Source organism: Sprattus sprattus (assembly GCF_963457725.1).
Source record: "Sprattus sprattus genome assembly, chromosome: 13".
NCBI classification, from domain to species: Eukaryota; Metazoa; Chordata; class Actinopteri; order Clupeiformes; family Clupeidae; genus Sprattus; species Sprattus sprattus.
The window spans coordinates 26,303,282-26,317,537 of NC_137911.1; the positions used below are offsets into that span (position 1 = coordinate 26,303,282).

The window sequence follows — 14,256 nt, forward strand, 5'->3', positions numbered from 1 at the left end:
CCCTGTGGGAAAGACATGAAAACAGATGTTTAGGTATTCATCACAATTTTTCATCGGCCATATGAGATCAAAGCTTGACGCTTGTTTATTAGCTTACACACATACTGGGATTGATGATGTTGTGAGGACTCATAAAATTGGGACGGCTATGTGAGGCCCAAACTCACAGTCCCGGTTACCTTATTAATCTGTTAGTAATGTGTTAGCCTTGTCATCTTCGAGGCATCAGACAGTGACGTGTGATTGTTATCAGTACAACAAAACATACCTGAAATGATTTGTAAAAAGGTTGCATAAGGCACTGTGGTAGTTGTGAAGCTCTCTACCACTCAATAAACAAAACGACAAAGCATCACGTATTTAGCTGACGAAGGTGGAATAAGAGAAATTGGGAATACAGTTTTGGTTGACCGGTTTTATTTGGTCGGCTTTATCGAAGACAATGCTCAAACGCAAGACATGGAAATGTCCTCATGGTAGACAAACCAATTATGACAATATATTCATTCCTGCCATACAAAATTCTTCAATAATAATAATAATAATAATAATAATAATAACTTCAATTTTGTTGAGTGTCTGTCATTTAATAACATTATTAGACATATAAAAAGGAGACAGTGGGTGGTGGGACGGAGATGTTTAAGACACAGGAATGGAGCTGGAGTGTGTCCTCAGTGAGTCAAGGCTGGTTAGGAACGTTCCAGAAACTTCCAGCACGCACACACACACACACTCACACACACACACACACACACACACACACACACACACACACACACTCACACTCACACTCACACTCACACTCACACGCATACTCACACTCACACTCACACACACTCACACACACTCTCACACACACACACTCACACACACACACCCACACACACACACTCACACAGTTCCAGGTATACAAGCATTTCACCTTTTTATAGGCACCATATTTGAACTACACGAACAAACACACATAAACACACATACACAGAACAACTTAAAATGTCTGAAATCACTTTTAAAAGAGCATAAAATGGCAGTGAAAAAAAAATTAAGAGCAAATGGGTAGAGGATAAGTTGGCAGGTGAGATGGCATGGCATGAGTGAAGGATGAGTAGCAGATAAGAACAGGTGATGAAAGAGGAAAATAAGAAAACATTTGGCTACGGAGGAGTGCAGTCAATGTCCACAAGAGGAGGGGGAGAGGCATAGAGGAGGAAGGGGAAAGAGAGAAAAAAGGGGTTCTTCTTTGTACTTCACAAGTCATGAGTGTATGTCTTTTTTTTCCTCAGGGTAAAAGTTCTTAGTGTAATGTTTACCGTCATTTTTAGTTTTAAATATTTGTTGTTGTTCTACTTCTTGTTGTTCTTGTTGTTGTTGAGATCTGAAATTTCCCTTCATTAAACCGGAGGATGGGAGAGTCATTGAGCTTTGGCTGGCTCGGAAAAGTTCACTTCAGTGACAGTTCGCTCTGGAAAAGTCCTCTTTTTCACTCCAGCCTTTTGCTCTCCCTCTTTCTGTCATTCTTTCTTTCTTTCTATCTCTCTCTCAATCCTGAAAAGAGGGATGAGAGGCTGGGTCAGGGAGAGCACCGAGTCCAAGAGGAGCGTGACCATTACCCTGTAAAATCACCCCCTTCATCTTACACACACACACACACACACACACACACACACACACACACACACACACACACACACACACACACACACACACACACAAACACACAAACACACAACACAAAGTGCATTCCCCTTCTGAAGGGTATGGATTTTTTTTCTTCTTCTTCACTTCTCTTCACACCAAGCAGAGAGAGAGCAACAACAGAGAGTATCTCTTCTCTTTCCTCCTCTCGTTCTATCTATCATTCTATCTCGTAGTCATTTTGTTCCCCCTCTTATCTCCTCTCTTTCGGTCCGTATCTCCCCCTACTGATTGAGGAGCTTATCCGCTTCAGGGTAGGTGGGGTACTTCACGGTCTCGACCTTCTCCTTGACCTTGTAGGAGGGGTAGAGGCCGGTGCGGCCCGTCTTGCGGTTGATGCCTTTGGAGTAGCCGTCCCAGTGGTTCCCCGCCACGCCGATCACGTCGCCGGGCTCCAGCGGGATCTCGTCTCCGCCGCGCGGCTCGTGGGTGTAGATGGCGATCTGGTTGTGGGCGTTCTGCCCGCCGAAGTAGTAGATGTCATCCAGCGAGTGGAAGTGGGACGAGGCGTCGGGGTGCAGCGTCTGCATGATCTCATAGGCCACGCGGCACACCTGTTGGAGTTGCCATGGCAACACGAAAAGGGACACACACACACACACACACACACACACACACACACACACACACACACACACAACATACACACATATTAATGATTAGTCGATGCAGAAGGATTTCAGAAGACACAGATGAAAAAGTGTGTGTGCTTGTGTCCTGGTTTTTTGTGTCTCTGTAAACCCTAATGGCTGTGATAATTATTCAGGCTTGAAGGGTTTTGTTAGATTGCACAGGTGTTCCAAAACGCAGCATCTGCCTTGCCACACAAATAGGAACTTGTTTTTACATTTCTCTGCCATTTCACAGCTTTCATAAATATCTCAAGAAGCATTTTGTTCATCACACGCTGGTATCTTGGAGAAATGTCTCCCTACTTCTGATAATTTCGGAAGTACTTCAAAATGTTTTTCTTTGTTTAAATTAGAACTTACTTCCAAAACAAGCTCTAGAAAGTTCTGTCGTAAAATGTAATGCTTTAAAGCTGACCTGCGAGGAGAAGGTGCAGACCAGGAAGTTGGTTTGTGACAGGAAGTGGATGTCCAGGATGACCCCTCGCAGGGAGTTCTCTGTGTAGCGGTTGTGCAGCCCGGCCGACCATGAGATAGAGTTGTCGCTGATGAACTCGTAGTCGGGATACCTGCAGGACCACAAGCAGGACAAGGTCAGGTAGGTCACAGAGGCACTGGAACTGGTGAATTAGTGTCATAGTCAGCATACAGTGTATCTATATTGCCTGATGCCTAACGCTGAACGCAATTACCTTATAATATATATAAAATATAATACAAATTATAATACAAAAATAAAAATATAATAAAAAATATTAAAAGAAATTGCAGATTTGCATAGAAAAGTCAACATTGGTAGGCCACTCATGAAATATCAAGATACAAATTAATTCAAATTCTTATCCTTATCCCTGGAAGAATGACAATGACAATAGGTCACCCAGTCGAGGACACTAGGTCACACAGTCAAGGACACTAGGACACACAGTCGAGGACACTAGATCACACAGTTGAGGACACACAGTCGAGGACACTAGATCACACAGTCGAGGACACTAGATCACACAGTCGAGGACACTAGATCACACAGTCGAGGACACTAGGCGACACTAGCCGCCATCAGGCTTAACAACACCTCATTAAATGGCAGGTTGTCATGACCTTATCTTCTCTTCCGTGTGCAAATACATCTAAATCTAATGCAAATCTCAATACATTTTTGTCACTCTAAGAAACTGAACTCCTTCAATTCCTGTTACCATGGTGCTTATTCTCTCAACATACCCTGCACACACACACACACACACACACACACACACACACACACACACACACACACACACACACAGACTCACACAGGTTATTGTTTTCCCTCAACATACCCACCATACACACACACACACACACACACACACACACACACACACACACACACTCACACAGGTTATTGTTTTCTCTCAACATACCCACCATACATACACGCACACACACACACACACACACACACACACACACACACACACACACACTCACACAGGTTATTGTTTTCCCTCAACATACCCACCATACATACACACACACACACACACACACACACACACACACACACACACACACACTCACTTGGTCTTGGCCTCCTGCAGCAGCGAGGGGTCGTCGGTGGCCAAGTAGACGCGCTTCTTGTCCACGTGCGTGCGCCGGCCCAGCATCTGGTAGTAGTCCTCCACGTGCTGCATGTACTCCTCGATGGGGTGGAACGCTGCCTCCGTGCCAACCTTATCTGTCCGCCGGACATGAACCCTAATACACACACACACACACACACACACACACACACAAAGAAAGAAACAAGTACCCAAATCAAATATGTGTGTGTGAGATAAAAGAATGGGTGTTGGGAGAATGGGTGTGTCTGAGAGCTATCTCCCATTGTCCACACACACACACACACACACACACACATACACACACATAAACACACACACACACACACACGTGTGTCTGAGAGCTATCTCCCATTGTCCACGGGATGTGAATGATGGACAGATAATGCCAGTCTGCGTCTGACTGGAGTGTTTGAGTCAGCAGTCTGTGTGTTTAAAAGGGAGGGTGTGGAGTTGGAGGGCATGAGTGTAAAGATTGTGTGTGTGTGTGTGCCCGAGGGCGTAGAGGTTGAGGGCACGACTGTAAAGACTGCGTGTGTGTGTTCTGGAGAGTGTGGAGTTCTAGGGGCACAACTGTACAGACTGCGTGTGTGTGTGCCCGAGGGCGGAACGCACTCTGAAAACGATCCAATCTACAAAATGGACACCGTCAGATTCAGAGTTCTGCTCCTTCGGCTGTGAGGTCAGAGGTTGTTTATCAGAGGACCTCTCTCACCTCTTGATGTTCTCACAAAAGGGGGACTGTACTGTATACTGCAATGTATCCTGGGACAACAACCCCCACAAAGGTCCTCCCACATCCCGTTGAACAGTACTGAACTGTTCATTCATTCATTCATTCATTCATTCATTCATTCATTCAGCAAGCAGACTCATGCAGCAAACAGAACCCTAGTTTCAGACACGTCCCCCCCTCGCATAACGTTGCCGCCCCCCCCAACAAAATTGGAAAAAAAAAATATCTGTACTATTATCAGGTCACCAGAGTCGGGATGCAAACCCGGGTCGCTGGCATGGTAGCTGACGCTTAACCCAGTGTGCTATTGATTCTACAGTCTCAGAATTTAAACAAATAAGAGAATAATAAATACGAATATGTGAATATGCGACCCGGGTCGCTGGCGTGGTAACCAACGCTTAACCCAGTGTGCTATTGATTTTACAGTCTCAGGATTTAAACAAATAAAACAATAATAAATACGAATATGGAATTCGGTATTTAGCAGCTAAGTTATGCTAGCTCTCGTGACAGCAATTTTTTTCATGTCCCCCCCCCGGAATTACTCTCTGAAATGTTCCCATGTATTGTCCCCCCCTGCAATGAAATGGGATCTCCGCCCCTGGTTTCAGGCCATGCCTCCACTTATTTAATATCTTGCCAAATGCTTCACAGTATGGTAATGTTACGAGTAACAGTATAATTAAACGGAGTCAGATTGATTGGTCTTAGCGATCCTACAAAGATGGTGATTGATGCACCATACAAAGTAGACGCTGTAATATTTAGCAATCTAATGCATATTCCTGTCCCATGCATGAAATGAGCTGGTGTAATCACTTTCACCGTTTTGTTGCCATGGGCGTCATGAAAACCCACCATTTACAGTGGCATTTGGTGAGTGTGTGTCTCTGTGTTTGTGTACACACAGCGTGCGTGTAGGGCAGGGTAAGAAGTGAGTGTGTGTGTGTGTGTGTGTGTGTGTGTGTGTGTGTGTGTGTGTGTGTGTGTGTGTGTGTGTGTGTGTGTGTGTGTGTGTGTGTGTGTGTGTGTGTGTGTGTGTGTGTGTGTGTGTGTGTGTGTGTGTGTGTGTGTGTGTGTGTGTGCGCGTGTGTGTGTCTGTGTGTGTCTGTGTGTATCTGTGTGTGTGTGTGTGAATGATACTGATAGTGTGCATCTCAGAATGAGAGTGGCGTTGCTAAGGGGGAGTGGACTCATGTCACCAGCTCTACAGGGACCCTGCAGCATTCCTCCGTCTTTCTCTCTCTCTCTCTTTCTTTCTCTCTCTCTCTCTTTCTTTCTTTCTCTCTTTCTTTCTTTCTTTCATCTCCTTTCAGTTTCAGGCACTCTGTGTCCCCAAAACCACCCACTCTAAAATCCTGTGGATATGTGTTGGTGTGTGTGTGTGTGTGTGTGTGTGTGTGTGTGTTTGTGTGTGTGTGTGAGAATACTCCCGACTCCCCCGCCCCCCAACACACACACACCAAAAACCTCAGATCAAAGCGAACACCTGTCAAATCCATCTTCCCATTAAATCTTGTTCTTGATCAGGCTAGGAAAAGCTTTTCAGTAAACATTAGTTCGCTAACCAGTGTGCTTAACGGTGTGTGTGTGTGTGTGTGTGTGTCTGTGTGTGTGTGTTGAACCAGTGTGCTTTACGAACCTCCTCCAGCAACCATCTCATTAGACCGGCTCCTTTGAAACGGGCTTCCTGGCTATAGATCTGCCTGTTATGTTCACTTTCATTTCTGGGCTCCTGGTGGTTTTATAATGTGTGTGATGTTGCCGTAATCACCACACCGACCAATTTCTTTAAACGTAGCATGATGGAGGGAGGACATTTAACCTGCCTAGATGCTGACCAGATTCAGCAATGTTTGGAAGACTAACTGTGACCAAAACCATGAGGGAGTTACAGTAGACGCATATTATATTTTACATCCATTTCTTAGTATAAAGTTACGTGTGTGGAATATTTGAACATATATGAATTATGAGCTGTTCATAATATCAATGCCGTATAGTATGTGGTGGCGTTTATTTTCTGTGCATGTTGGGGATTGTTTTTAATTTCTTTTGTTCTTGATATGGTTTTCTTCTGCCCTTTGCTTGACCATGACTACTCTAGTGTGAAGTGTCGATTTGATTTGTCAGTTTGGCCGAAAAAACACAAATTGGGCAGAGTTACTGAAGCGCTTCTCCGCTCATAAATGTTGACATGCACTATTTGGATGAGTGAGATGTTCAGCAGGGAAGTGAACTATTAAGCAGTGTGTGTGTGTGTGTGTGTGTGTGTGTGTGTGTGTGTGTGTGTGTGTATTTGTGTGTGTGTGTGTGTGTGTGTGTGTGTGTGTGATATTCCACTATTAAGCAGAAAGAGACAAGAAAATGGCCTGCAGCCACAGCCATTTATAACAATCATCATTTGCAACGGCTTAGGAATCAGACAGACCCAGAACAAACCCACTTACTGAGGAGGGCAAAGACGAAGAAGAGTTTGGGGAGGAGGAACAGTGCGGAGAGGAGGAAGAGGATGGAGAGGAGGAAGGGTGTGGAGAGGAGGAAGAGGATGGAGAGGAGGAAGGGTGTGGAGAGGAGGAAGAGTGCGGAGAGGAGGAAGAGTGTGGGGAGGAGGATGAAGAGTGTGGAGAGGAGGAAGAGTGTGGAGAGGAGGAAGAGTGTGGGGAGGAGGAAGAGTGTGGGGAGGAGGAAGAGTGCGGAGAGGAGGAAGAGTGTGGAGAGGAGGAAGAGTGTGGAGAGGAGGAAGAGTGCGGAGAGGAGGAAGAGGATGGAGAAGATGAAGAGTGTGGAGAGGAGGAAGAGTGTGGGGAGGAGGAGAGGAGGAAGAGTGTGGGGATGAGGAAGAGTGCGGAGAGGAGGAAGAGAGAGGAGGAAGAGTGCGGAGAGGAGGAAGAGTGTGGAGAGGAGGAAGAGTGTGGAGACGAAGACGAGTGTGGGGAGGAGGAAGAGTGTGGAGAGGAGGAAGAGTGCGGAGAGGAGGAAGAGTGTGGGGAGGAGGAGAGGAGGAAGAGTGTGGGGAGGAGGAAGAGTGTGGAGAGGAGGAAGAGTGTGGAGAGGAGGAAGAGTGCAGAGAGGAGGAAGAGTGTGGAGAGGATGAAGAGTGTGGAGAGGAGGAAGAGTGTGGAGAGGAGGAAGAGTGTGGAGAGGAGGAAGAGTGTGGAGACGAAGACGAGTGTGGGGAGGAGGAAGAGTGCGGAGAGGAGGAAGAGTGTGGAGAGGAGGAAGAGTGTGGAGAGGATGAAGAGGACAACACGAGAGGATAAACTTATATAAAGAGGTCAGTGAAGCTTCCGCTTAGTAAGAACACACTGGATTTGACTCTTTTAACCGACCAATCACTGCCTCCTAATGATAATGATGTCTATGATCAATCAATGATCAATAATCAATGATATACAATTACACACGTTCATTTCCGAGATGCTGAGGACAGCTAGTTGTGTATTCAATGTAGTTATTCATGTAGCAGATGCTTTTGTCCAATGAGGCAGGTGGGGGCGGGGCATGCATGCGTATCCTCACCCTATGATTGGGTGCTTGAAGCCCAGCTTGGCGGTGGTGTCCCGGATCTCCTTGTCCAGCCAGGCCTGGGGGCGGATCAGGTACTTGACGAACTGCGACACCCACCAGACGGAGGGGTCGCCGTGGAGACGGTGGAGGCGGTCGGCGAGGTCCTCGGGGATGGCCAGGGGCAGGTAAGGGGGGCGCGGGTGCAGGCTGTCAACGATGGGCAGCTCCACTACCTGCACGTCACGGTCATTAGCCTCGCCTGAAAGCCAGGGGTGGAGAGAGAAGGGAGAGAGAGAGAGAGAGAGAGCGAGAGAGAGACAGAAAGAGAGAGAGGGAGAGAGAGAGCATTTTTAAGTTATGATTTCTCTGTTTATACTCTAGATGCTTGTTTTTCCATCCGTTTGATCAAATGCTCTCACTTTTCCACGGCTGATTATTTGGAGGCATACATATTTAAAACATATTTGATATTTGCCCTACTTGCCAAGCCAATAAAGCACTTTGAATTGAACTGAAAATTGTGAGAGAGAGACACACAAACAGTAAGGCGGAGAGAGAGAATCCCTACTTCTCCAATATTTTTTCCTCATTTATAATCTTCTGGCATAGCATGAGAGTAGATTTATCAAACTCAAGGGAGACACTGTAGCCTTATACATGTCAAAAGACTATAAATACCCAAATAAATGAGGGGAAAGCTCGACAGAGAATGAGGAACTGAGCTCCAGAGAATAAGTGCATTTCATTAAATCTCACGATTATTAGGATGCCCTCCTTTCCTTGTTAAAAAAAAGAGAGAAAGAAGCCCATACTATCGATTTTGTTTTTACCGCAGGAAAAAAGGCCGAAAGCAGCCGAAAAACCTTAGCAGCCAAAGAACTTTAGTACAAAGCACCTACCTATTCCATTACGCAATGGAATGAGAATGTATTCACCATACTGTGTGAGTGCATTTTAAGTGTGAAAATGTGTGTGTGCACGCATGACTGTGTGCGAGTGAGTGTGTGTGTGTGTGTGTGTGTGTGTGTGAGACGGGGAAAGAGAGTGAGAGAGAAGAAAAAAGAATGTGTCTAGGGGTATTCAGAACGTACATCCTAAAGTGCATTAAATACTGAGGAATCTTGCACTTTGCCTTCATAGAAAAGGGTGTTTTAGAAATTCCCTAGCCATGCTTATATAAGCTTGCTGTGAGGGTTTGTGCAGGGAACGAGTATATCCATGTGGTGTGTGTGTGTGTGTGTGTGTGTGTGTGTGTGTGTGTGTATCTATCTATCTATCAGGGAGTGTACGCATGCAGGGAGTGTGTATGTGCAGTGCGCGCAGGGAGTTTGTGTGTGTGTGTGTGTGTGTGACGTGTGTGTGTGTGTGTGTGTATACCCGCGCGCACTGGGCCAACGGAGCTCCACTGCCCTCCTTTTTCCAGCCCAATTCCCTTTTCAGTGAAGATAAGTCCCCTTTCTCTTTCTTCATCCATCCATCCCTCCCTCCATCACCCTGGGCTCTCCTTTTGTTTTCCTTCATCTATCTTTCTCTCATTAGGGCTCCACGAGGAGCTAAGGAACAGCCTATCATTCATCCTGATGAAAAATACAAGTGAAGGACACTCAGGATGTCCCCTTCTGTGTGTCTGATTGGGTGTGTTTGTGTGAGTGTGTGTGTGTGTGTGTGTGTGTGTGTGTGTGTGTGTGTGTGTGTGTACGCGGGCAAATTAACCTCATAAGATTGCAGTCTTTTTGCCCAGATGAGCTGCTCAACCAGAAAGGCCTCCCAATGCCTCTCCTCTCCTCAGCCCTCGTCTCTTCTCGTCCCCTCTTTTCTCTCCTCTCATCAGCCCTTCTCTCCTCTCTTTAGCCCTCCTCCCCTCTCCCATCTCCTCAGCCCTTCTCTCCTCTCCTCTCTTTAGCCCTCCTCCCCTCTCCCATCTCCTCAGCCCTTCTCTCCTCTCCTCTCCTCTCTTTAGCCCTCCTCCCCTCTCCCATCTCCTCAGCCCTTCTCTCCTCTCCTCTCTTTAGCCCTCCTCCCCTCTCCCATCTCCTCAGCCCTTCTCTCCTCTCCTCTCCTCTCTTTAGCCCTCCTCCCCTCTCCCATCTCCTCAGCCCTTCTCTCCTCTCCTCTCCTCTCTTTAGCCCTCCTCCCCTCTCCCATCTCCTCTCCTCTCCTCCCCTCTCCTCCGCCCTCCTCCTCTCTCCTCTCCTCTCCCCTCTTTGCCCCCTCAGCTCAGTGAATTGGAACAGCACTTACCCTGTGCCGCTTCAGCGCTTCCACCCCCTAAAAGCAGCTCTTCCCCTGCAGTCCCACCCATCCTCTCACCCCCTCACCCCCTCTGTCCCCCTCGCTCCCCTCCCCCCCTCGCTCTGGGCTGCCCAGCCCTCTCCACACCGAGGGCCCTCGTGAGTCCCACCGCAGGGCTCCTGGCTGCACCTGGCTCAGGTAATCAGCCGTGTGAAGGCTGGAGATGGCATGATTAATGAGGGGGCTCAGGTGGGCTCCGGCTCTGTTGTGAGAGGGGCGAAAACACTCACCTCCATCAGCCACGCCGGCCCTGTGTGTGGAGGAGACTGGACACCTCTCACGACATGACATGCAGGCCTGTGTGTGTGTGTGTGTGAGTGTGTGTGTGTATCTATCTGGTGTGTGCGTGTAAGTGTGTGAGTGTGTTTATCAATCTGATTTGTTTGTGTGTGTGAGTGTGTGTATCCATTTGGTGTGTGTGTGTGTGTGTGTGTGTGTGTAGGGGTCCATGTGTGTGTGAGTATCTTTCTGGTGTGTGTATGTGTGTGTGTGAGTGTCTATCAATCTGTTGTGTTTGTGTGAGTGTATGTGTGTGTGAGACTCATTTGATGTTTGTGTGAGTGTAGGTGTCCATGTGTTGTGTTGTGTTGTGTGTGTGTGTGTGTATCTATCTGGTGTGTGCATGTGTGTGTGTGAGTGTGAGTGTGTCTATCAATCTGATGTGTTTGTTTGTGTGAGTGTGTGTATCCATTTGGTGTGTGTGTGTGTGTGTGTGTGTGTGGGTGTATCTATCTGGTGTGTGTGTGCGTATGTGTGAGTGTGAGTGTGTCTATCAATCTGATGTGTTTGTGTGTGTGAGTGTGTGTATCCATTTGGTGTGTGTGTGTGTGTGTTTGTGTGTGTGTGTCTCATTTGATGTGTGTGTGTGAGTGTGTGGACACTCAGTGGGTCTCAGTATGTACAAGAGGAGCCACTGATGTATACACACACACCACCCGACATCAAATGCCAATTCCCTACCTATCACCGTAATGGAGACTACAGCATTACTGATGCCCAACTCAAACATCAAATGAGTCACACACACACACACACACACACACACACACACACACACACACACACACACACACACACACGCAATCACACACTCCAGCAGATGGCTTTGAGCTTTGAGAAACACTGGGCTTCTGACACGGCTGTGAGTGTGTGCCCCCTGTGCCAACATCGGTAGTGACAGGTGGCATCATGGTGCCAGCGTCGTCTCCCGTGAGGTGGCAGGGCATGGTCTGTCTGTGCTGCGCCCGGCCTCACGCTGACACACTGCTGTCACGCCGCTGTGTGTGTGTGTGAAACACGTCCATGCAGGTGGCAGAGTGTGCGTTTGTGTGTGTGTGTGTGTGTGTGTGTGTTTGAAACACGTCCACGCAGGTGGCTGAGCTTTCACTCAGACATTCACATTATGCACCTCATATGCACACGGACATCAGACACACACACACAACAATTAGGCTAGGATTTATTATGTTGAAGAGAAAAAGAGGCAAGACACACACGCGCACACACGCCCACACACTGACAGACACAAACACACACAAACCACAAACACACGCACACACACATAATCACATACACACACACACATAATCACATACACACACACACACACATACACACGACCAGACACACACACATTATACACACGCACACACGCACGCACACACACACACACACACACACACACACACACATACACACACACACACACACACACACACAGCAAAGAACCACATTTAATTTGCTTCCTATCCGAGCACAATAAAATGTAACTCAATCTACTGTAATGTAATCTAATACACTTCCACGCATGAAGTCTACCAACCTCATGTTGGTCTAAACTAGCACACACACACTAACGCACACACACTAACGCACATACCTCACGCACTACCAACCTCATGTCGGCCTAAACTAGCACACACACTAACGCACACACACTAACACACATACATAATACACTAACAACCTCATGTTGACCTAAACTAGCACACACACTAACGCACACACACTAACGCACATACATAATGCACTACCAACCTCATCTGGGCCTAAACTAGCACACACACTAACGCACATACCTAATGCACTACCAACCTCATCTGGGCCTAAACTAGCACACACACTAACGCACATACCTAACGCACTACCAACCTCATCTGGGCCTAAACTAGCACACACACTAACGCACATACCTAACGCACTACCAACCTCATCTGGGCCTAAACTAGCACACACACTAACGCACATACCTAATGCACTACCAACCTCATCTGGGCCTAAACTAGCACACACACTAACGCACATACCTAATGCACTACCAACCTCATGTGGGCCTAAACTAGCACACACACTAACGCACACACACTAACGCACATACCATGCCTCCGCTTTTCCTGCTTTCCTTTTCTCCTCCCTGAAAGAAATGACATGACATCCAAGTGTGAGAGATTGTGTGTGTGAGAGAGAGAGAGAGAGAGATTGTGTGAGAGAGAGAGAGAGAGAGGAAGCCCAACCCAGCACACAAAAAGATACAGGAAATGTAATCCACAAGGGAAAGCCTGGATGGACATGAAGAGAGAGAGAGAGAGAGAGAGAGAGAGAGAGAAAGAGAAAGAGATGGGGGGAGAGAGAGAGCGAGAGAGAGAGAAAGAGAGATTGGGGAGAGAGAGAGAGAGAGGGGAGGGAGAGAGAGAGAGAGAGATGTGGGGAGAGAGAGAGAGAGAGGGGAAGGAGAGAGAGAGAGAAAGAGAGAGATGGAGGAGAGAGAGAGAGAGAAAGAGAGAGATAGATGGGGGAGAGAGAGAGAGAGAGAGAGAGGGGAGGGAGAGAGAGAGAGAAAGAGAGAGAGAGATGGGGGGAGAGAGAGAGGGGAGGGAGGCAGCTCTCTTTTTGAGGTCATTTCTTTCATGTTTAGAAGGCATTCCTCCCTGCCCCTGGGCGGATCTGTCTGAAACCTCCGGTTGAAAAAGAGCACATCCAACAAAAGACACGCAGTACGTGTCCATGATGGTATCAATTCAAATCTAGCTTTATTCGGACAATGGTATTCTTTGGGGCAACTGCTATTATCCTAATATATATTAGAGTGAATAATTCGAATCATTGGCCGAAAGCATGTCATATCCCGGTACGATAGGTGGCACTGTTTTCATTACAACTAGTGGTGATACAGCCATTTCAGCTTGACCTCTTCACCACTACCACCCAGCAGCGACCATAGACATGTAAACATGCATCATATACAGTATGTCTATGGTAATCGCTGCTAATAATCGCTGACACTCACTGTTCTTGTGCTTTCACATCTCATTCACTTTGAAATACTGAAACGAAATCTAAATGATCGAAATAGTGCTTCTCTAACTACTAATAATTGACCATCATTGAGAAAAACGGAACAGAATCTGCTAATACTGTAGGTACAATGTGCACCATCCTCACATGGGAACATTAAAATATCTAGGTACCTTACCTTGTGAACAGGCACCGGATAGATGTGGGTGCAATTGTGCATAAATAGTGATACTGTCTTCACGAGGGCCACCAAGACAACATTGGTACTATCCTGACAACAGCACCAATATGTTGGTAATCTCACCCGATTGGACATGCATCCACCATTCAATACAAAGGCAGATCAATTAAGTTTAACACCTAGGGGGCGCCACACAAAGTGTAGTGTCCTCTACAGGTGTCAAGATAAAGATCAATCACAAATCAGTCTCAATGCAATATATCAGTCTCATACAATATATGTGTAGATAGCCAAGACTTGAATGTTACA

The 14,256-nt window shown here is 46.9% G+C and overlaps 1 protein-coding gene across 1 annotated transcript in view; it reads right to left on the bottom strand.

Moving 5' to 3' along the window:
• Positions 1–1,785: 1,785 nt before the first annotated feature.
• The window catches only part of fut8a (fucosyltransferase 8a (alpha (1,6) fucosyltransferase)), a 20,038-nt gene continuing 7,567 nt past the window's right edge, over positions 1,786–14,256 (bottom strand). Inside the window, exons 5-8 of the mRNA XM_080850354.1 lie at positions 8,193–8,439; positions 3,891–4,067; positions 2,746–2,896; positions 1,786–2,252 (exon numbers count right to left, since the gene is read on the bottom strand). Of these exons, the coding sequence (XP_080706480.1) occupies positions 1,923–2,252; positions 2,746–2,896; positions 3,891–4,067; positions 8,193–8,439 (905 nt within the window). The 3' untranslated portion in view covers positions 1,786–1,922. The remainder of the gene's footprint in view (positions 2,253–2,745; positions 2,897–3,890; positions 4,068–8,192; positions 8,440–14,256) is intronic.